This window comes from Amblyraja radiata, chromosome 8 (assembly GCF_010909765.2).
Source record: "Amblyraja radiata isolate CabotCenter1 chromosome 8, sAmbRad1.1.pri, whole genome shotgun sequence".
Classification (NCBI taxonomy): domain Eukaryota; kingdom Metazoa; phylum Chordata; class Chondrichthyes; order Rajiformes; family Rajidae; genus Amblyraja; species Amblyraja radiata.
This window is the reverse complement of record NC_045963.1, coordinates 2,843,012-2,864,254: the sequence shown is the minus strand read 5'-3', so window position 1 is coordinate 2,864,254 and position 21,243 is coordinate 2,843,012. Positions and strand designations below refer to the sequence as shown.

The 21,243-nt window shown below is 43.8% G+C and overlaps 1 protein-coding gene across 3 annotated transcripts in view; it reads right to left on the bottom strand.

The window, feature by feature from the left end:
* The window catches only part of tiam2 (TIAM Rac1 associated GEF 2), a 276,975-nt gene that overhangs the window by 27,768 nt on the left and 227,964 nt on the right, over positions 1-21,243 (bottom strand). For all 3 annotated transcript variants that reach the window (XM_033025042.1, XM_033025044.1, XM_033025043.1), the window contains 3 exons: positions 19,631-19,810; positions 8,098-8,166; positions 3,977-4,102 (listed from right to left, as the gene is read on the bottom strand). In XM_033025042.1, coding sequence (XP_032880933.1) covers positions 3,977-4,102; positions 8,098-8,166; positions 19,631-19,810 — 375 coding nt within the window. The remainder of the gene's footprint in view (positions 1-3,976; positions 4,103-8,097; positions 8,167-19,630; positions 19,811-21,243) is intronic.

Here is a 21,243-nt window from a genome sequence, read left to right as displayed (position 1 = left end):
AGCTTTTCCCACTGAGAGTAGGGAAGATTCAAACAAGGGGACATGACTTGAGAATTAAGGGACAGAAGTTTAGGGGTAACATGAGGGGGAACTTCTTTACTCAGAGAGTGGTAGCTGTGTGGAATGAGCTTCCAGGGAAGGTGGTGGAGGCAGGTTCGTTTTTATCATTTAAAAATAAATTGGATAGTTATATGGACGGGAAAGGAATGGAGGGTTATGGTCTGAGCGCAGGTATATGGGACTAGGGGAGAATACTTGTTCGGCACGGACTAGAAGGGTCAAGATGGCCTGTTTCCGTGCTGTAATTGTTATATGGTTATATGGTTATATATAAATAAATATGCCATTTTGAATAATAACAAACAACACGATGGATTAAATAAGGACAGAGGTTTAAATATTTAGCAATATTTGGTGGGACCAGGCGTTTGAAGCCACATTGATGAAACATGCAAGATCATTGTTCATCTTGCAGGGAACCACCTCAGGGGCAACCTTTGAAATGAGCTGCCAGAGGAAGCTAAAGCAGTGGATACTATTATGATATTTGAAAAGACTCGGAAGAGTTTAGAGGCTTATGAGAAAATGCTGGTAAATGGGACTAGCCCCGAATGCCAACTTGGTCAGCATGGACATGGTCAGTTGAAAGACCTGTGTCCTGCTGAGTAGCTCGATGACTCTATATACCTGTGGTTGGAGCAGGTCTTGTATCCCTTCCTGTAATCTCACCAAAATATCACCAACAACCTCTCCTGGACCACCCATATTGAAGCAAATGCCAAGAAAGCACATCAATGCCTCTACTTCCTTAGAAGGCTTAGGAAGTTTGGCATGTCTCATACAACTCTCATCAACTTCTACAGATGCACCAGAGAAAGCATTCTACCAGGATGCATCACAGCTTGGTTTGGGAACAACTCCATCCAAAACGGCAAGAAACTGCAGTGAATTGTGGACGCAGCCCAGACCATCACACAAACCAACCTCCCTTCTATTGACTCCATTTATACCTCACGCTGCCTCGGCAAGGCCAGCAGCATAATCAAGGACTAATCGAACCCTGGCCACTCCCTCCTCTCCCCTCCCCATCGACAAAAGGATATAGAAGTGTGAAAACGCACACCACCAGATTCAGGGACAGTTTCTTCCCAGCTGTTATCAGGCAACTGAACCATCCTACCACAACCAGAGAGCAATGCCGAACTACTATCTACCCCATTGGTGATCCTCGGACTAACTTTGATCGGACTTTACTGGCCTCATCTTGCGCTAAATTTTATTCCCTTCATCATGTATCTGTACACTGTGAATGGCTCGATTATAATCATGTATTGTCTTTCCGCTGACTGGCTAGCATGCAAAAGCTTTTCACTGTACCTCCGTACACGTGACAATAAACTAAACTAACCAAGTATAAGAAATCAATACATAGCTGAGGAAGCTATTCTATTAGTGTGATGTTCTGATGAGGAAGATTTCACTAGCGAGGATATTTCAAGTTCACAGAACTGCAGATGCTGATTGCCAAAGACTTCAACTCCCCTTCCCATTCCCACACTGGCCTTTCTGTCCTGGGCCTCCTCCACTGTCAGAGTGAAGCCAAAAGCAAACTGGAGGAACAGCACCTCAAATATTTCTCTTGGGCAGCTTATGAATATAGACTTCTCTAACTTCGCTGCACGATGGCGCAGCGGCAGAGTTGCTGCCTTACAGTGAATGAAGCGCTGGAGACCCGCGTTTGATTCCAACGATGGGTGCTGTCTGTACGGAGTTTGTACGTTCTCCCCGTTATCTGCGTGGGTTTTATCCGAAATCTCCAGTTTCCTCCCACACTCCAAAGACATACAGGTTTGTAGGTTAATTGACTTGGTAAATGTAAAAACTGTCCCTAGTGTGTGAAGGATCGTGTTGGTGTGCGGGGATCGCTGGTTGGCGCGGACCCAGTGGGCCGAAGAGCCTGATTCCGCGCTGTATCTCTAAACTAAACTACCCTTGCATCCCCTCTCTCTCCATCCCTCCCCCACAAGTCGTGGCATCAGCTTCAAAACTGTCTTGTTAAGTCTCATTGTCTGTTACTTGTTAACGGCTAACAATGGCCTGTTCCCTCTATCATTGGTACTTTTTTTGCATATGTTCTCCATCTCTCTATATCACCTTCTAAATCTCTCGTTTTCTATTTCCCTGTCTCTCAGCCTGGAGAAGGACGTCGATCGCAATGTCACTTATTTATTTTCTCCAGAAGAAAAGATGCAGTCTAACCCACTGCAGCTTTTTGTCTATCTTCGGTTTGAACCAGCATCTGCAGTGCCTTCCTACTTATGGTACCCAAGGACATGTACACCTCCACTATCCTAAACATTTAATTCCTTCATTAAGGGGCTGTCCCACATGGGCGACCTAATTGATGAGTTTAGAAGAGTTTAAAAAAATGACATGTTGAAGACCAGCTTCGACTAGTTACCACTAACTTCGGGAAAATTGGACAGTGAATAGTGGAGACTGAAGACGACCTCCTTCGATCTCCTTCGACCTCCCTTCGACTAAGGTGAAGACTATCTACGACTATCTTCGACTACCTTCAACTACCCTTGATTACCTACGACTAACATGCCGACCTACTACGACTAAACCTACGAGTAAAAAAGTATCGATTTTTTCCATGGCGACCTTTTTTTAGTCGCGGGCATTTTTTAACATGTTGAAAAAAACGCCGCAACCTAGCTGAGGCCTCGAGTACGCGGAGACCACTCTTGAGCATGAAGGTGAGTTACAAAGACCTCCTACGACCTCGTGTCGACCATGCTACGAGTATGAGTCGAGGGCCAACTCGCCAGAACTCGCGGATCAGGTCGCTCGTGGGACAAGACCTTTACTGGTCCGAAGTGACATTGACAGACACGCACACACCACAAAGCTTCCAAAATCAAAATGCAGCACAAACGTATTTAGCATGTGGTATAATACTAGTCCTTGCACAATTTTCCTTTGGAAATGTATCCCTATTCCATTGTCACGATCTGATCAATATCCCGCCCAACACTGGCATCTTCACCACATGGATAACACATAGCAAGAAACTGCATTTCCAACAGAAACAAATGGGGATTGGGTAATAAATTGTCACCTTGACTATGTTGCCTTGATTAAATACTAAATAAAACTCACAACTCCTTTCTTGTGTCAACATAGCTACAAAATTACCAGAGCAGATCTGGCTTCAACCTCCCTTGCGAGTATATATCTGTACGAGAAATGGGATTTGAGATTTCAGAAAGGAAGCTGTTCAGTTTAAGTGGACACTTCAAACTGGCCGCACATACATGCAGATACGGATCAGGGCTAGGGAGTGGATTCCCTTCAACAAATAAAAGGTGAGTTCTAGTTCACTTAATAATTTCAGAGTCCGTTGCAAGTCCAAGGTACTCTTTGAGTTGGAAATGTTCGGTTAACAAAACAGGCTGAATTAGAGAATGAAATCAGAGTGCACCAGAGCAATTAACCCAAAACTTTGTACGATCATTTAATTTCTTAACAGGGGTACAGGTGCAGACATTTAGAAAATAAAAACTCTTTAATAATTTTGCTCACACCGATTAGATATTATAACTCAGTATTATAATCTAGTATCCAGCCCAGTATTACCCACTCAGTTATCAAACTCTGTCTAGGAAAGAAACTGCAGATGCTGGTTTACACTGAAGATCGACACAAAATTCCGGAGTAACTTAGCGGGACTAGAAGCATCTCTGGTGATAAGGAGCGGATGACTTTTCGGGTCAAGAAAGAGTCTCGACACGAAACGTCACCCATTCCTTCCATCCAGAGATGCTGCCTGGTCCGCTCTAGTTACTCCAGCTATGTGTGCTTATCAGACACTGACAACAGCAATCAGTATTAGTTATTATCAAGCGACACATCAAACCCATTTTAAACTTACTTTTTCCTCATTTTGCAGACAACATTATTCCCCACTTACTTTAAATTGGGATGGAGTTTCTAGCTTGTTGAAGTCAGGTGATAAGGCAATACCATCCTCGAGGGTATGCAGAAACATCTTCTGAAACTGCAGCATTTCTGGCAGGCTCCCAAAGAGTGACTCCATCTGCAAGAACATGAACACAGAAAGAGTCTAATAGATTGTTCCGTGTAAACGCACATTCATAGAAACATAGAAAATATGTTCCCATTCATGGAAACTTAGAAAATTGGTGCAGTAGGCCATTCGGCCCTTCGAGCCAGCACCACCATTCAATATGATCATGGCTGATCATCCAGAATCAGTACCCCGTTCCTGCTTTCTCCTCATATCCCTTGATTCTATTAGCCCTAACTCTCTCTTGAAAACATCCAGTGAATTGACCTCCACTGCCTTCTGTGGCAGAATTCCACAGATTCACAACTCCTTGGGTGAAATTTGTTTTCCTTATCTCAGTCCTAAATGGCCGACCCCCTATTCCTAAAACTGTTTCCACTGGTTCTGGACTCCCCCAACATCGGGACCATTTTTCCTGTCATTTGAACATCAGATCCACAGGAAGCACAAATTAAACTACAGAATGTGCGAATGCTTCTTCAAGATCACCCTCCGCCAGGGATCCCAATTGACCTGAATCAAGAGCAGCTTGTGGAAGCAAGACCACTAATAGCAACAAGAGGAATAAAGAATTAGTGCCAAAGTTAACTGGCGACAAAAACAATGAATTGAAAACTAAATAATGGGATTCAGACATAAACCGTTACTGTAAATACTGTTGAAATGGTAGATTTAATCTTGAAGCATTTCAAAAGGTGACCGACAGCATAAAACCATATTAATATACAATTAAAAAGCTTAAGGAACCCAAGATAACCCCTAGACAGACACAAAATGCTGGAGTAACTCAGCGGGACAGGCAGCATCTCTGGAGAGAAGGAAATGGGTGACGTTTTGGCTAGAGAAACTTCTTCAGGCTGGAGTCTGATCAAGATAGCCCCTGCATGTTTCAACGGCAAGGTTAACGGCAACATCCACGCAATGATTCATATGGAACCCTTTAAAAAAAGTGCTGCTGCTCTCAGATTCTTTATTCTATTAGACTCAGTTATCTCATTTGTTCTTAACAAGTCACGTCCCATGATGTTCAAATTATGTTCCGTACAACCTCTTCCTTTGCCAGAGAATACTGTAACAGGGTCAAACATGGGGTGAACATGAGGTAGCCATACCAGAGGAAACAAGATATTTAGTTGCCCTGGGGCCAAGAATCACATTACATTTAAATCACAGGCAGGCAACAGTCAGGGCGGCAAAGAGCGTGCTAATCTTCAGCAGCTGAAGGGAGGATGGTTAAGAGAGGAGTAGGATGGAACTGCAGATGCTGGTTTAAATCAAAATTGATACAAAAAGGTGGGTGTATGGAACAAGCTGCCAGCGGAGGTAGTTGAGGCATGGACTATCCCAACATTTTAAGAAACAGTTAGACAGGTGCATGGATAGGACAGGTTTGGAGGGATATGGACCAAATGCGGGCAGGTGGGACTAGTGTAGTTGGCTGGTGTGGGCAAGTTGGGCCGAAGGGCCTGTTTCCACACTATTATCACTCTATGACTCTATGAAAGTGCTGGAGTAACTCAGCGGGTCAGGCAACATCTCTGGAGAAAAGGAATGGGTGACGTCTTCGGGTCGCGACCCTTCCTCAGAGAGGTGACGTATTTTGGGCAGATAAACTAGGCCAGGTCATACACAGTGAAAGGTAGGGCTCTAGAACAGAGAAACCTTGATATGCGAAATCATAGTTCTCCGAGGGTGGTAGACAGGATGGTGGAGGTGGTATTTGGAATGACTGCCTTCGTCAGACATGGCAGTGAGTCCTAGTGTAGACACAAGGGTCAGGGCCCCAACCATGGCTGAACAAGGGAGGAGGAGGAGGAGAAGGAGGAGGTGAAGGACTGTCTGAACTGTATGGCCTCCACCACAGTGAAGAATGCTGTGGTGGATGTCTGTGTTGAATTATGTTGTGTATTGTGTCCTTATTAAATGGTAAATTACATTTCACTGTAAATAAATTTGAACTTGAACTTGGATACAGCGGTCCAAACTGTTTGTTGGTGAGGACTGGGATAATCTGTCACACACTCCTGACCACACTCGGATAGATTCTATCGACACTAAAGCACTGATAACGTATATCAAAGTTAGACAAAAATGCTGGAGAAACTCAGCGGGTGAGGCAGCATTTATTAGGTATGTTGTAAAACGTACCTGAAGGTCGCTGAAAATCTGTCCCAGCCCGTGTGCGCGATTGTGGATGCCGTTTAAAACGCGATTTTCCCTAGGCTGTTCAAATCGAGCTTGCTCAGCCTAGTTAATTATTAACGAAAAATCGCTGGAAGATTCCGTCGCTGGAGCTATTATTAGTTTTAAGGGCTTTATTTACTTGTTATAGTAGGTTAAAAATTAACCTCTAAACCCGCGACCGCCGACAACGGGCCGGATCTCATACAGGGGAAAACGGAAGGTAGGCTGTTTATTTTTACGTTAAAAAGGGCTTCTTAAGATCCCTTTATACAAAGTTTAATGTTGCGAGTAGCTAATTTGGGGCCCATTATATCCCGCAGTATTTTTCTGGGCATTTGGGGGCACAAATCTATCGCAATGTGAACGTTCTAAACCAGCGCAGCCACTTGCAAGCTGATTTAAATGGCCATTCATTTACAGCAATTGAACACTAAATTCCTTTCATTTGGCCCATAAATTAATGTAAATGAGATTTTAAAATCATGTTTTATTGTGAATTCTTTGTGAATATTATTTGGACACTTAGACTATTTAAAAATGTTAATCATTTCTTAAGAAATGGATAGATGTTTAGATCTAGTAATTGAGTTTTGTAATTAGCTACAATTGGGTAACTAACTAATTATATGCTTTAATTTCAGGTCATCCAAGTAAGATTATTTTATTTGTTTCAGAATGCTTCAATCTATGATAACTGAAAATTTCATTCAGTTCTGGGCTTTTGACTGTCCTCGATCACAGCTTTTTTGTTATGTCCATAGAAAATCAATAGGGAACAAGATGCTAATTTCCGAGTATGAAAATTGCCATAACTTTTTAAATACTTGAGATATGAAACTGAATTAGGTGTCAAATTAAACTTCTTTTTATGCTTTATCTGATGGGATAAATTGCAGACTTGATTTTTAAAATCTCAAAATTTTGTAACATTGCTACATCTATGGAGCAAAGGAATAGGTGACGTTTCAGGTCGAGACCCTTCTACCTTCGATTTTTCCAGCATCTGCAGTTCTCAAGGAGGCTTCTAAAGGGCCTGTCCCACTGTACGAGGTAATTCAAGAGTTCTCCCGAGTTTCCCGATTCGAACTCGGTGAATTACGGTAATAGCTGCTCGTAGGTACTCGGGGCTCTCGTGGACATTTACAAGTCTTCACGAGCTTACCGCGTTTCCCCGAGTACCTGCCGTTAGCGTTACGAGCCGCTAAGAGACATCCCTGCGGCACTTTGGGTGGTCAATGGCACCCGGGCAACTGCTAATTTCGAGCCTTGCAATGGCCTATTTCCTTTATCATTGTTAATTTTTTGCATATCTTTCATTAATTTGTTCTATATCTCTCTACATCGCCGTCTATATCTCTCCTTTCCCTTTCCCCTGACTCAGTCTGAAGAAGGGTCTCGACCCGAAACGTCACCTATTCCTTTTCTCCAAAGATGCTGCCTCACCCGCTAAGTTACTCCAGCATTTTGTGTCTACTATTCTAAGTTGATACCCACTTCATAACTGCAGGAAGATGCGGACGCAATCAAGATGCCTCCATTCAATTCCCAATAACCTGAAAGGTGGGATGCAATCAGGCTTCACCGCAGCCTTTAAATGCAACCCTCATTCAGACCGGCAGGCATGAACATAAACGCTGTGTGTACACATAGACCACTGTGGGCTCCTGCAGTCGGTCATGGGCCCAGTTAGTGAGTTTATCTAGTGAGTTTAACCTTGGGAAGATCTTGAGAAGCCTGTATTGTTCGCCAAGACCAGTGTGAGAAATACAGAGCTAAAACTACCAGAGAAGAGAAAATAAATTAACATCCACGCTTCATACCTCATCTTGTGTAAGGAATATCTCATTCTGCAGGGGGTCCAGGTAGACGTCAAACAGGCAGCTCAGATCCTTCAAAAGACAGAGATTCCATTACCCACCACTCAAGACATTAGTTACCCTTAAGGTAATACATCATTTGAGAGCATATTCATGTATTCAGCTATTAGTGAACATTGCATCCTCTTTTTGAATTTACTTGCTAGCATGATGAGGATGTCACTGGCAAACCCAATATTCATTGCCAATTTCTAATTGTGCCCAAACTCGGAAAACAGTTAAAAATCAATTACATTGAGCCCAGATTCATGAAGGACATTAATGAATCAGGTGGGTCTTTATTACATTACAGTACTTTAGTGTTTACCACTAATAAGACATTACAGATATAATTGATTCATTCAATGCAAGTTGTTTGAATGCCATTTGTTGCCTTGGTAGGCTTCAACTCACATCTCTCCTGGTCATTGATATTAAACTTCACCAGTTTAGGCAGTAACTTAACCACCATGTTACCACACTCCCATCTCAATAAACTATTGTGTAAAAAGGACCTGCAGATGCTGACTGACACCGAGGATAGACACAAAATGCTGGAGTAACTCAGCAGGACAGGCAGCATCTCTGGAGAGAAGGATTGGGTGACGCTTCAGGTCGAGACCCTTCTTTAGACTAAAAAGTCTCGACCCAAAATGTCACCCATTCCTTCTATCCAGAGATGCTGCCTCTCCCGCTGAGTTACTCCAGCATTTTGTGTCTATCAATAAACGATGGGATTATTGCCCGATAGGCTGTACAATATAAAAATAACTATTTAACTTGCTTACACCAAAATTCCTTCAGAATAATTTTGCAATGGTACATTTTCCCCAAATTACTACAAAAGTAGACTTTAAAAATAAAGAAAGAAATTTGAAGCACACAGTAAAGTGTGCATCGCTAATCAAGAACAATGTGAACTTAAGATAGCGAAAAATGCTGGAGTAACTCAGCGGGACAGGCAGCATCTCTGGAGAGAAGGAAAGGGGATGATGTTTTGGGTCGAGACCCTTCTTCAGATGGAAAGACAGGGGGAATGGAAACGAGAGGTATAACGGTGATATAGAAAGTTAAGGGCCTGTCCCACTTAGGCGACTGCCTGGGACTAGTTTTAATGGAATTCACCTACGACACCTGGCGACAACCTACGACAACACCTACATCAACAAAGATTGTCACCACTGTCACTGAAAATTTTTCAATGTTGAAAATTTTGCGGAAGTCGCCTGTAGTCACCCAAAAAATCATCTAAGTGGGACAGGCCCATTATAGAACCTGTTCCGTTTCTCCAGAGATGTTGTCTGAAGAAGGGTTTCGGCCCGAAACGTCACCTATTTCCTTCGCTCCATAGATGCTGCTGCACCTGCTGAGTTTCTCCAGCATTTTTGTGTACAAACAACATGTTGTCTGACCTTACTGAAGAAGGGTTTCGGCCCGAAACGTCGCCTATTTCCTTCGCTCCATAGATGCTGCTGCACCCGCTGAGTTTCCCCAGCAATTTTGTGTACCTTCGATATTCCAGCATCTGCAGTTCCCTTTTGAACACTGTTGTCTGACCTGCTGAGTTACTCCAGCTTTTTGTGTCTATCTTCGGTTAAAACCAGCATCCGCAGTTCCTTCCTACATAACAATGTGAACTTATTCTATGTTGAGTTCAGAAATACTGCTTTAAGTTTTCAAAGGGTTGAGAACATGCATGCATTCAATCTGCATCTCCTAGTATTAATACTTTGTAGACTGAAGGGACAACGCAATCAGTTAGTTTACACACTAAACCCATGGGAATTTGGTTTGGGAGCAGCTCAGAATGAGAAAATGGAAATTTAATTTGTATTCTAACTGCGTGGAACTAATATGAGGTAGGTGTTCAAGAAGGAACTGCAGATGCTGGAAAATCGAAGGTAAACAAAAATGCTGGAGAAACTCAGCAGGTGCGGCAGTATTTATGGAGCGAAGGAATAGGCAACATTTTGGGTCGAGTTTCTCCAGCACTTTTGTCTACCTAATATGAGGTAGGTTTGAGTAGCCTTATTGCAGTTTCTAGTGGGAATTGGGGCAAACAAACAAAATGTCCCCAATCTGAGAATTTGCCCCAATTGATTAAAGATATGGAAAAAGGACAATAAAGTGATGTTTTTCCCAAGGTTTCCATAAAGGTTATTAATGGAGAAAATGGAGGGCTTCACCTGCTTCAGGCTGTGGTGATGTAATGAAGGCAGCACTGATGTAATTAAGGCACCTTATTGTTGATAGCGTGAAATGATTCTTTTAAAATCCAAAAGCAAAATTCCTGCTTTTGATGACCACAAAATGAGAAGAGTAACACGAGAATGTTCTGAACACCAATATAAATGTAATATGGATGTAAAATGCAGTGAAGTCACACTCCAGTTGTAAACTGAAAGATAACATTTTCATGGATTTCACGTTTTACCAACAACTATTAGTATACGGTGGCGCAGCGGTAGAGTTGCTGCCTGACAGCGCCAGAGACCCGGGTTTGCTCTTGACCACTGGTGCTTGTTTGTACGTTCTCCCCGTGACCTGCATGGGTTTTCTCCAGGATCTCTGGTTTCCTCCCACACTCCAAAGATGTACAGGTTTGTAGGTTAATTGGCATAAGGGTAAAACAAGTGTGTGTAGGATAGTGTGTTAAGGCGTGGGGATCACTGGTCAGTGCAAGGCCGCTGGACATAAGGGTCTGTTTCCGTGTTGTATCGATAAACTAAAAAAAACTAAAATGACTCCTTCATTACAGCATGGAATTAAGGAAGGGTTGATTCCACACAAACTGATTTGAAAATGTCCTCTTTCAGATACTATTTGTCACCTGTCATTTTAAAACAGGCAGTGGTCTGAAATCCAACCAAATAAATAGGATTGATTACTTCCTCCGCTCGCTGTTAAGTCAAAAACAACAAACCTGACACGGTTTTGCCATCTAAGTCAAGAGACATAAAGTGAATGGCGCAATTAATGTTTCAAAATTGCCACAATGTTAAAACAAGACTGATTACAATTTGGGACTGAGGCTTGTTCTGTTGTGCTGCAGCAAGTAAGAATTTCTTTGTTCTATCTGGGACATATGACAATAAAACACTCTTGACTCTTGTTATTTTTGAGAGGATGCTTTCATTTGTACAGCTCGATATGAACAATGTTTGACACCATCATGGCATGGCTGAAATAGCCAAAATTCCAATTAAAATATTTGCCACTTTAAGTGCAAAATTAGATCTTTAAAAAGGGAAATGAAATGACATTTCTTAAAATTAATGTCTGCTCTTGATCATCATTTATACAGAGGAATAGTGATGTGTGTACCATTATCGTTATATCAGTATACCATCCATTCCAGACTTTGATAGTCTGCGCATTAAACTTTGCATTTTATAAGATTATTCATGTGATAGGAGCAGAATGAGGCCATTCAGTCAATAAAGTCTACTCTGCCAATCAATCATGGCTGATCTATCTCTCCCTCCTAACCCCATTCTCCTGCCTTCTCCCCATAACCCTTGACACTCGTACTAATCAAGAATCTATCTATTGCTGCCTGATAAATATCCACTGACTTAGCCTCCACAGCCTTCCGCTACACAGCCTAGCGATCTCATTTTGCTCATCAACGAAATGACAAAGAACTGAATATTACTTCAGATGGAAGGGATGAAACTTTGAACAAAGATTGAACAATATTCAGCATTGCCAAAAACCAAAAATACATGATATGTGGAGTTCCAAATAAAATGGAACAAAATGGGCAATTCTCAAAATCTTTCCCACCCGGGATGCAGGAGACCAGTGGGCAGCGAGGTTGAAGGAGTAGAATGTGCGACTATTTTCCAGGATGATAGTTTAAAAATCGCAGGCATTTGGTTCAGGATCCAAGGCCTGGTTCCAAGAGGAGGTAGTTATGGTGATGCATCACAGGGGAAGGGTCTCCCGCAAGGTAGAACGGAACGGAAAAACAAATTAGACGCAGATTACTGAACTTCAAGAAATATAAATATGGATGTCAATGAATTATTAAGTGTGAGAGCACAAGCAGAAATGGGAAGGCTGATAATAATAGGCAAAGTGAAGGAAAAGAAAGCAATTTAACTGAAAAGTTGTAAATTTATAGATGACATCATAAAAATGCAACAGGCGAGATGCCTTAAGAAGAGGAAAATTAAATTAAAACACTCGCTTTCACAATTAATAATGACAGAAATGGTCAAATTTATCACACATTTTGTGTCGGAAGGAACGGCAGATGCTGGTTTAAACCGAAGATAGACACAAAAATCTGGAGTAGTGCCCCTGTCCCACTTAGGAATCCTGAACGGAAACCTCTGGAGACTTTGCGCCCCACCCAAGGTTTCCGTGCGGTTTACGGTGGTTGCAGGTGGTTGCCGGAGGTTGCAGGTAGTGGAAGCATGTAGGGAGACTGACAAAAACCTCCGGGAACCGCACGGAAACCTTGGGTGGGGCGCAAAGTCTCCAGAGGTTTCCGTTCAGGTTTCCTAAGTGGGACAGGGGCATAACTCAGCGGGTCAGACAGCATTTCAGGAGAAAAGGATTAGGCAAAAAAAAGGCCTGTTTCCACACTGTATCACTCTATAACAGTACAGCACTAGAAAAGGGTCTTTGGCTTCCAATGTCTGAGGTGAACATGATGCCAAGACCATTGTTTATTTACCCTAATCCATATCCCTCCATTCCCTACATATCCATATGTCTATTCAAAAGGCTTTTAAATGCCACTATCATATCTGCCTCAATCACCATCCATGGCAGCACGCTCCTGGCACTCATCCCCCTCCGTGCAAAAAACTTGCCCCACACATCTGCTTTACAGTTTGGCCCACTCACCTTAAAGCTATGCCTTCCTGTATTTGATTTTTCCATCCTGGGAAAAAGGTTCTGGCTGTCTGACCTATCTACGCCTCTCATCATTTTATATCTCCTAATCACGTTTGCTCTCGATATCCGGCATTACAGAGAAAACAATCCATGTCTCCCCAATCTCTCCCTGTAGCTAATACCCACAGGCAACATTCTGGTAAACCTCCTCTGCTCCCTTTCCAAAGCCTCCACATCCTTCCTGTAATGGAACGCAATATTCCAAACGTGGCCTAGCTCATGTCCGATGAAGCTGCACCATGACTTCCTGACTCTTGTACTCAATGCACCGACCTATGAAGGCAAGCATGCCATATAGGATCTTTATCATATCTACTATCTATCTACTTGAGGCCACTTTCGAGGATCTATGCACTTGGACCCAACATTCCACTGCACATCAATGTTGTTGAGGGTCACACATTAACTGTATACTTTTCTCTTACATTTCACCTCCCAAAGTACAACACTGTAGAGAGTCCAAAATTTGTGTACAAACGTTGATTTTTATTAAGACACTAGACCAAGTGCAGACCCGTTGGGCTGCTCCCCCAACGCAGCCGTTCCCTACCCGTAGCCCCCACGGGAGACGTGGTCCTCCAACTCAAGCGGCTCAGGAATCATCAGGGGTACGGCTGTTTTTAAATGGCGTCTTTGAGGCGAGATGCAGGCGCCAGCAGCCGTTATGGTCGCTGGCCAGCAGGAGGCGACAAAATGAGTGATTGGGGGGGGGGGGGGAAGGGAGAAGGATTTTATTAAAATTGTGTACATAAACACGACGGAATTTAATGAGGAGTGGATACTTGGAATGAAAAGTGAAATCTCTACCGAAATGGAAAAAAACTCGGCGTTTCTGGGTCTGACTTTGGCGTAGCAACGAATCAAAGGCTGGCAGCCACAAGTCAGAAACATACACAGCCAGCCAGCCACACAGTTTTAATATTATATAGATTACAGGTTTGGCATACATGCGAGTTTGGTGCACTCTAACATAAAGTCATTGTTGCTGCTGTTGAGCGAGGTTGTTGACCCGTGATCTCGAGCTAAGTGTCTGCTGTTGTTGTGGAACACACCCCTTAACTCATGACATCCCCTTTCTGCCAAACGCAGTCACGTGACTGTTCCAGTTCGGGTGACGAGGGTTCGATCAGAAAGTGGCTTGACCACCAGGTGGCGCCACAACACCTTGCACTTGCATCGGAACAAACTCCATCTGCCATTTCTCTGTCCATTTCTGCAGCTGATCCATATCCCATCCTTCTTTACAGTCTGTGACTCCAGCAAGCTTGGTGTTATCTTCAACCTTACTAGCCAACCCATCCAGGTTTGCACCCAAGGCATTCATATATATCACAAACTGAACAGGTCTCAGCACAGATCCCTGTGTAATTCCACCTGTCACAGACCTCCAGCCTGAATATTGCTCTTCAACAACAACCCTCTGTCTACTCTCAGTAAGGCAGTTCTGAATCCATACATAGAAACATAGAAAATAGGTGCAGGAGTAGGCCATTCGGCCCTTCGAGCCTGCACCGTCATTCAATATGATCATGGCTGATCATCCAACTCAGTATCCTGTACCTGCCTTCTCTCCATACCCTCTGATCCCCTTAGTCACAAGGGCCACATCTAACTCCCTCTTAAATATAGCCAATGAACTGGCCTCGACTACCCTCTGTGGCAGAGAGTTCCAGAGATTCACCACTCTCTGTGTGAAAAAAGTTCTTCTCATCTCGGTTTTAAAGGATTTCCCCCTTATCCTTAAGCTGTGACCCCTTGTCCTGGACTTCCCCAACATCGGGAACAATCTTCCTGCATCTAGCCTGTCCAACCCCTTAAGAATTTTATAAGTTTCTATAAGATCCCCCCTCAATCTCCTAAATTCTAGAGAGTATAAACCAAGTCTATCCAGTCTTTCTTCATAAGACAGTCCTGACATCCCAGGAATCAGTCTGGTGAACCTTCTCTGCACTCCCTCTATGGCAATAATGTCCTTCCTCAGATTTGGAGACCAAAACAACCAAGCCATTGTTAATGCTGTGCATCTTAATCTTCTGGATCAGCCTACCATGGTGGACTTTATCAAATGCTTTAATCCACGTAGACAACATCCAGCATCTTGCCCTCATCCATCACCTTTGTCACCTCCTCACAAAACTCCATCGTTATAGCCCTGTCCCACTGTACGAGTTCATCCAAGAGCTCTCCCGAGTTAAAAAAAAAATCAAACTCGCGATAAGCATGTAGAATGAACGTAGCGGGTACGTCGGAGCTCGGGGACAACTCTTAGCGGCTCGTAACGCTAACGGCAGGTACTCGGGAAGACTCGCTAAAGGCAAGTAAGCACGGGAAGTTTCGTGAAGATTTTTCAACATGTTGAAAAATGTCCACGAGAGCCCCGAGCACCGACGAGTGGCCATTACCGTAAATCTCCGAGTTAGAATCAGGGCAAACTCGGGAGAACTCTTGGAATGAACTCGTACAGTGGGACAGGGCTTTTAGCAAGACATGACCCGCTGTGTAAAATAACATTGCTGACTATCATTAATTAACCTATTCACCTCCAGATGGGAGTAAATCCTACCCTGTAGTATCCCCTCCAATAGCTTCCCTGCCACTGGCGTGAGGCTCAGTGGCCTATAAATCCCTGGATTCATTCTACTTCCCTTCTTAAATAAAGGAACAACATTAGCAACTCACTATCCCTCCAGATCTCGCCTGTGGCGAGCAAAGGCACAAAGATCGGGCAAGGTTCCTGCAATCCCGTCTCTTGCCTCCATCAATAACCTGGGATAAATCCCATCAGGTCCTAGCGATTTATCCACCTTAATGCTGTCCAAGAGGCCAAACCCCACCTCCTTCTCAACCTCAAACTATCCCTTGCATATTAATGTTCTCCACACTTACTTCTCAGTCCTCCAATTCCGTCTTCTTGGTTTAAATAGATGCAAAGTACTTGTTTAGTACCTGACCTACATCCCCAGATTCCAAGCAAAATTCTCTTCTCCCCGGTTGCCCTTGTGTTCTTAATATAGGTATAAAATGTTTTGTGATTTTTTTTTCCATCTGACTCACCAAAGCCATTTTGTGGTCCATTTTAACTCCTAATTGCCCATTTGAGTTCTTTCCTTCCTTTATATTCCTCAAAGGCCCTGTCTGATTCCATCCTCTTAAAGCTTGCATATGCTCCCTTTTTCCTTTTGATCAAATTTACAACCCCTTTAAGGGCCTCTCCCCAGGCTATTTTTTCGGCGACTGTCAGCATCATTGACAGGTCATCGAAAAAGTCGCAGCGTGACGCGGCGTGATGACGTATTGATGTGCGGCGTCTCCTCAAGTGTCGCCTCAACATGTTTTTTGTCGCCGCTGGATTTTGAAATGTTCAAAACCTTTCGGCAACCCTGATACGTTAGTCAATGACGCCGGCAGTCGCAGAAAAAAATTGCCAAGTGGGACACGCCCTTTAGTCATCCAAGGTTCCTTTACTGTGTCATCCTTATCCCTTCACCTTACTGGTTGGACAGGTAGATGGATGGGACAGGTTTGGAGGGATATGGACCAAACGCGGGCAGGTGGGACTAGTGTAGCTGGGACATGTTGTTTGCTGTGGACAAATTTAACCAAAGGGCCTGTTTTCTCACTGTATCACTCAATGACTCCAAGTACATTTCATTCCATAGGGCAGAAAACAGATCGGAGGTATATTTAATGAAATAGAAATATCTGAACTCCAATGACGAATTGTAGGACGAGATTAAATAGTAATCTTCACAATTAGTAGTGATATTTTTCATCTGCTTTCCTTTAGATCATAGGATAGCAAAAATACCACTGTGTGGCTCGAACAGCAAACACCGCTTTGTCTGATGTTGTATTGTTCATAATGTTACAAGCGAGAGAAGATTTCAAGTCTTATTTATAGCTCACTCTCCAGAGATTAGTACATGTCATCTGGAGTAATTGAATGTATTCCCCTCAAGGTGGCTGCCCACATCAGATCAAATGCAGGTGGAATTAAATTACTTGCCGAGCGACATTGACTTTTGATTAGCATGGTGACACAGTGGTAGAGCTACTGCCTTACAGCGCCATTGGCCAGGATTCGATCCTAACCACGGGTGCTCATCTGTACGGAGTTTGTACGTTCTCCCCATGACCTGCGCGGGCTTTCTCCAAGGTCTTCCCTTTCCTCCCACACTCCAAAGAGGGAGGAAATGGCTTGGTATGAAAGTACAATTGTCCCGAGTGTGTGTCGGATGGTGTTTGTGTGCGGGGATCGCTGGTCGGAGTGGACCTGGTGTATCTCTAAACTAAACTAAAACCCTCAAGAGCCACGTGCCAGGGTTCATATTGTCAACTTGTGAACCTGCCACTTCAGTTTGAAGCAAGGAATGCACGATGAACCCTGCAGACATTGACTTTCACCACATGTAGTATCCCTGTTCATAAATGTTCACGAGGGCAATCCAAGGTGATCAAACTATCAGATGCCTCCATGAAATATTGGAGAGATTCCCCAATATTATGAATGTGTAATACAATTCTGAACAGATAAAATGTCAGCGCTTTTAAAGCAATAATTTGACAGTAGAAAACCTAGGCTCGGTAAAGTCAATGTAGATATATTATGTTGGAGAATTCACACAAGCTAGAATAGATGCACTTGATTTTTGCTGCTCCCAATACACTGAGGCCCTTCATGTAAGCTCTCAGTCTACCACTTGGTAATAGCTGATCGTGATGCTTGATGTTCTCTTAGCATTTATCTGGGTTTAGTGATATATCAAATCTGGTGTTCTCGGTGCTTTAGAAGATAAATAACCACATCTGCATAGTCTGAAAGGTTCAAATGTAACAATTGATTTATTTAATTAGAAATAAGGTAGCCCTATTAGGACATCAGTTGGAACCCCACAATAAGAATCACTGTTTGTACTCATGGTCACCTGGCAACCCCCCCGACATCAGTCTGAAGAAGGGTCTCGACAAGAAATGTCGCCTATTCCTTCTCTCCATAGATGCTGCCTCACCCGCTGAGTTTCTCCAGCATCTTTTGTCTACCTTCGATTGTGTCAGCATCTGCAGTTCTTTCTTAAACACAGCTAACAAGGGCCTGGTTCCTTTATCATCATCCTCATCACTTTTTTGCTTATTTTTCATTCATTTGTTCCAATTCTCCTTTCAGTTTCCCTTTCACCCGACTCACAGTCTGAAGAAGGGTCTCGACCTGAAATGTCACCATTCCTTTTCTCCTGAGATGCTGCCTGACCCGCTGAGTTACTCCAGCACTTTGTGTCTGTCTTTGGTTTAAACCAGCATCTGCAGTTCCTTCCTATACAATAAGAATCATTATACTTGGGCAGGAGTGTGGAAAGAGCAGCCTTTCCATTCCTGATCACTATTTAAGAGAAGGGGGGGGGGGGGAGAAGGGGGGGTGAAGTGGGGGGCGAAGGGGGGAGAGAAGAAGGGGGAGGAGAAGGGGGGGGAGGAGAAGGGGAGGGGAGAAGGGGGGAAGAAGGGGGGGGGGAAGAGGGGGGGAGAAGGGGAGGGTGAGAGAAGGAGGGGAGAGAAGGGGGGAAAGAGAAGGGGGGGAGAGAAGGGGGGGGGAGAAGGAGGGGAGAGAAGGGGAGAGAAGGGGAGAGAAGTGGGGGAGAAGGGGGAAAGAGAAGGGGGGAGAGAAGGGGGGGAGAGAAGAGGGGGGAGGAGGGGGGGGGGAATGGGGAGGGGGGGGGTATGGGAGGGGTGGGGGGAATGGGAGGGGTGGGGGGAATGGGGGGGGGGGGGGGGGAATGGGGGGGGGGGGGGGAGAGAAGGAGTGGAGACACTTTTAAGAAGCCAGACAACTTTTAATAAAGTTTAGCGGGCATTTAACATTACCGGTCGGTTTTCCTTGGTCCTGAAAACTCCAATGAGCCAATTAAAATGCCCAGTCAGCAAAGGAGATGGCCTACGGCTGCCCTCGACTGCCTGTAACTACATAGCGACCCCACTCCACTGCACTACGAGTTCAAAAGAACCATGCCGACCAATCTTTCAGCATGCTGAAAATTTTTCCTCGACCAAACTGAGGCCGCGGGAGTATGCGGGAACTTCCCTCGAGCACGAAGGAGAGTTCCAGTGACCTCCTAGGACCTCTCAACACCAAATACTTCAGTAACTGTCCATGTGAAAATGGATGAAATAGTCAAGCGAAGCTTCTCTGTGGTAATGGATCTTAGCAAGTTTACTTTAGTTTATTGTCACGTGTACCGAGGTACAGTGAAAGGCTTTTGTTGTGTACTATCCTGTCAGCTGAAAGACAATACATGATTACAATCGAGCCATTCACAGTGTGCAGATACATGATAGACCAAAACATTCAGTGCAAGGTAAAGCCCGCAAAGTCCGATCAAGGGTCACTAATGAGGTAGATAGTAGTTCAGCCCTGCTCCCTGTTTGTGGAAGGATGATTCGGTTGCCTGATAACAAGTATCAGAGGTATCATGAGAGCAGACTGTCAAGAAAACACATCAAGAAAACCGCAAGGAATGAAGCACCAGCAATTATTTTCGAAAGCTTCATTCCATTAACAGCAATAAACACATGCCATTGATTTAAACCCCCCACATACCTTTACGTAGGATTTCTCCGTGTCTATTAGTTCGTGGATAACTTTCCGAAGCCTTTCTGCATCAGAGAGATGCCGTGTCATTGGTCTGAGAGGCTGATCAAGGCTATCCTTCTGCCCCGCCATATCTGAAGGGTGCAGTTCGTGTAAACTCCGGCAGAAAGTGCTCACGTGCTCGGCACTCTGGAGGAAGGAATGAACAGATGATAAACAAAACAACGTAACGGGCCAACCAACTTTCACAACTTTACATTCCAGTTTAGTTTCAGTTCGTATTGAATTGATACGGCACTGAGTTGCTGAGGTATTTGTTCTTAAAACAGGAGATGTTTGAATGAGTGGAAATGGAATGAAGGTGCGGGTTGTTATATGGAACCAAGTTAGGTGACCTCGTGCAAGCTGCACCTGAGACCAACTAGCCAAATCCATCTTTGCCGTCATTCAGAAACCCCAGTTTAGAATGAAGATACAGGACTGGGTTTGAGATCTCCCTCTCCATCCCTCCCCCATTCTAGATCTCCAACTAGTTTGAATGTCCTCCCGATTATATTTTATCTTTGTATGCCTCATTGTCACCTTCCCCAGCTAACAATGATCACCGACATTCTCCTTGAACCTCATCCTCTTTGATGTCTCGCTTTCACACCTTACCCTTCCTTACCTCCATGTCTCCCTCTCCCCTGACTCTAGAAGAAGGGTCTCGACTATTATTGTTTGTTTGTTTTTTGTGTGCAGGTGTGCATATATATATATATATATATATATATATATATATATATATATATATATATATATATATATATATATATATACACACACACATATGTATGTTTAGTTTAGTTTAGAGATACAGCGCGGAAACAGGCCCTTCGGCCCACCGGATCCTCGCTGACCAACGATCCCCGCACATTAACACTATCCTACACACACTAGGGACAATTTTTACATTCACCAAGCCAAATAACCTACAAACCTGTACATCTTTGGAGTGTGGGAGGAAACCGAAGATCCTGGAGAAAACCCACGCAGGTCACGGGGAGAACATGAAAACTCTGTACAGACAGCACCCGTAGTCAGGTCTCCGGCTCTACATTTGCTGCAAGACAGCAACTTTACCGCTGAGCCACTGCATGTATATGTGTATATGTGAGTATTTGTGTATACTGTGTACACACACATTGAACTTTTTTTCCCCGTTTATTATATTGTTTACAGAGCAGTGTGCTTGCATATTCTGTTGTGCTGCTGCAAGTAATAATTTCATTGTTCTATCTGGGACATATGACAATAAAACACTCTTGACCCGAACCATCACACATCCCTTCTATCCAGCGATGCTGCCTGTCTCGCTGAGTTACTCCAGCTTTTTGTGTCTATCTTTTGTGATCTGCTTTCCAGGCTGATTATTCTTTTGTGGAATAGTCTACCAAAACAGGCGCGCACTGAATTACTGGAAAGCTCTTGGGTTACAAACAGAGAAAAATCCAATCTTCAATAAAAGATACACGAGAAGGAACGGGAAAAAACTTTCTTGTGCAAAGTCACAAACGTGCTGGAGGAACTCAGCAGGTCAGGCTGCATCTGTGGAGGGAACCGACGGACGATGTTTCAGGCAG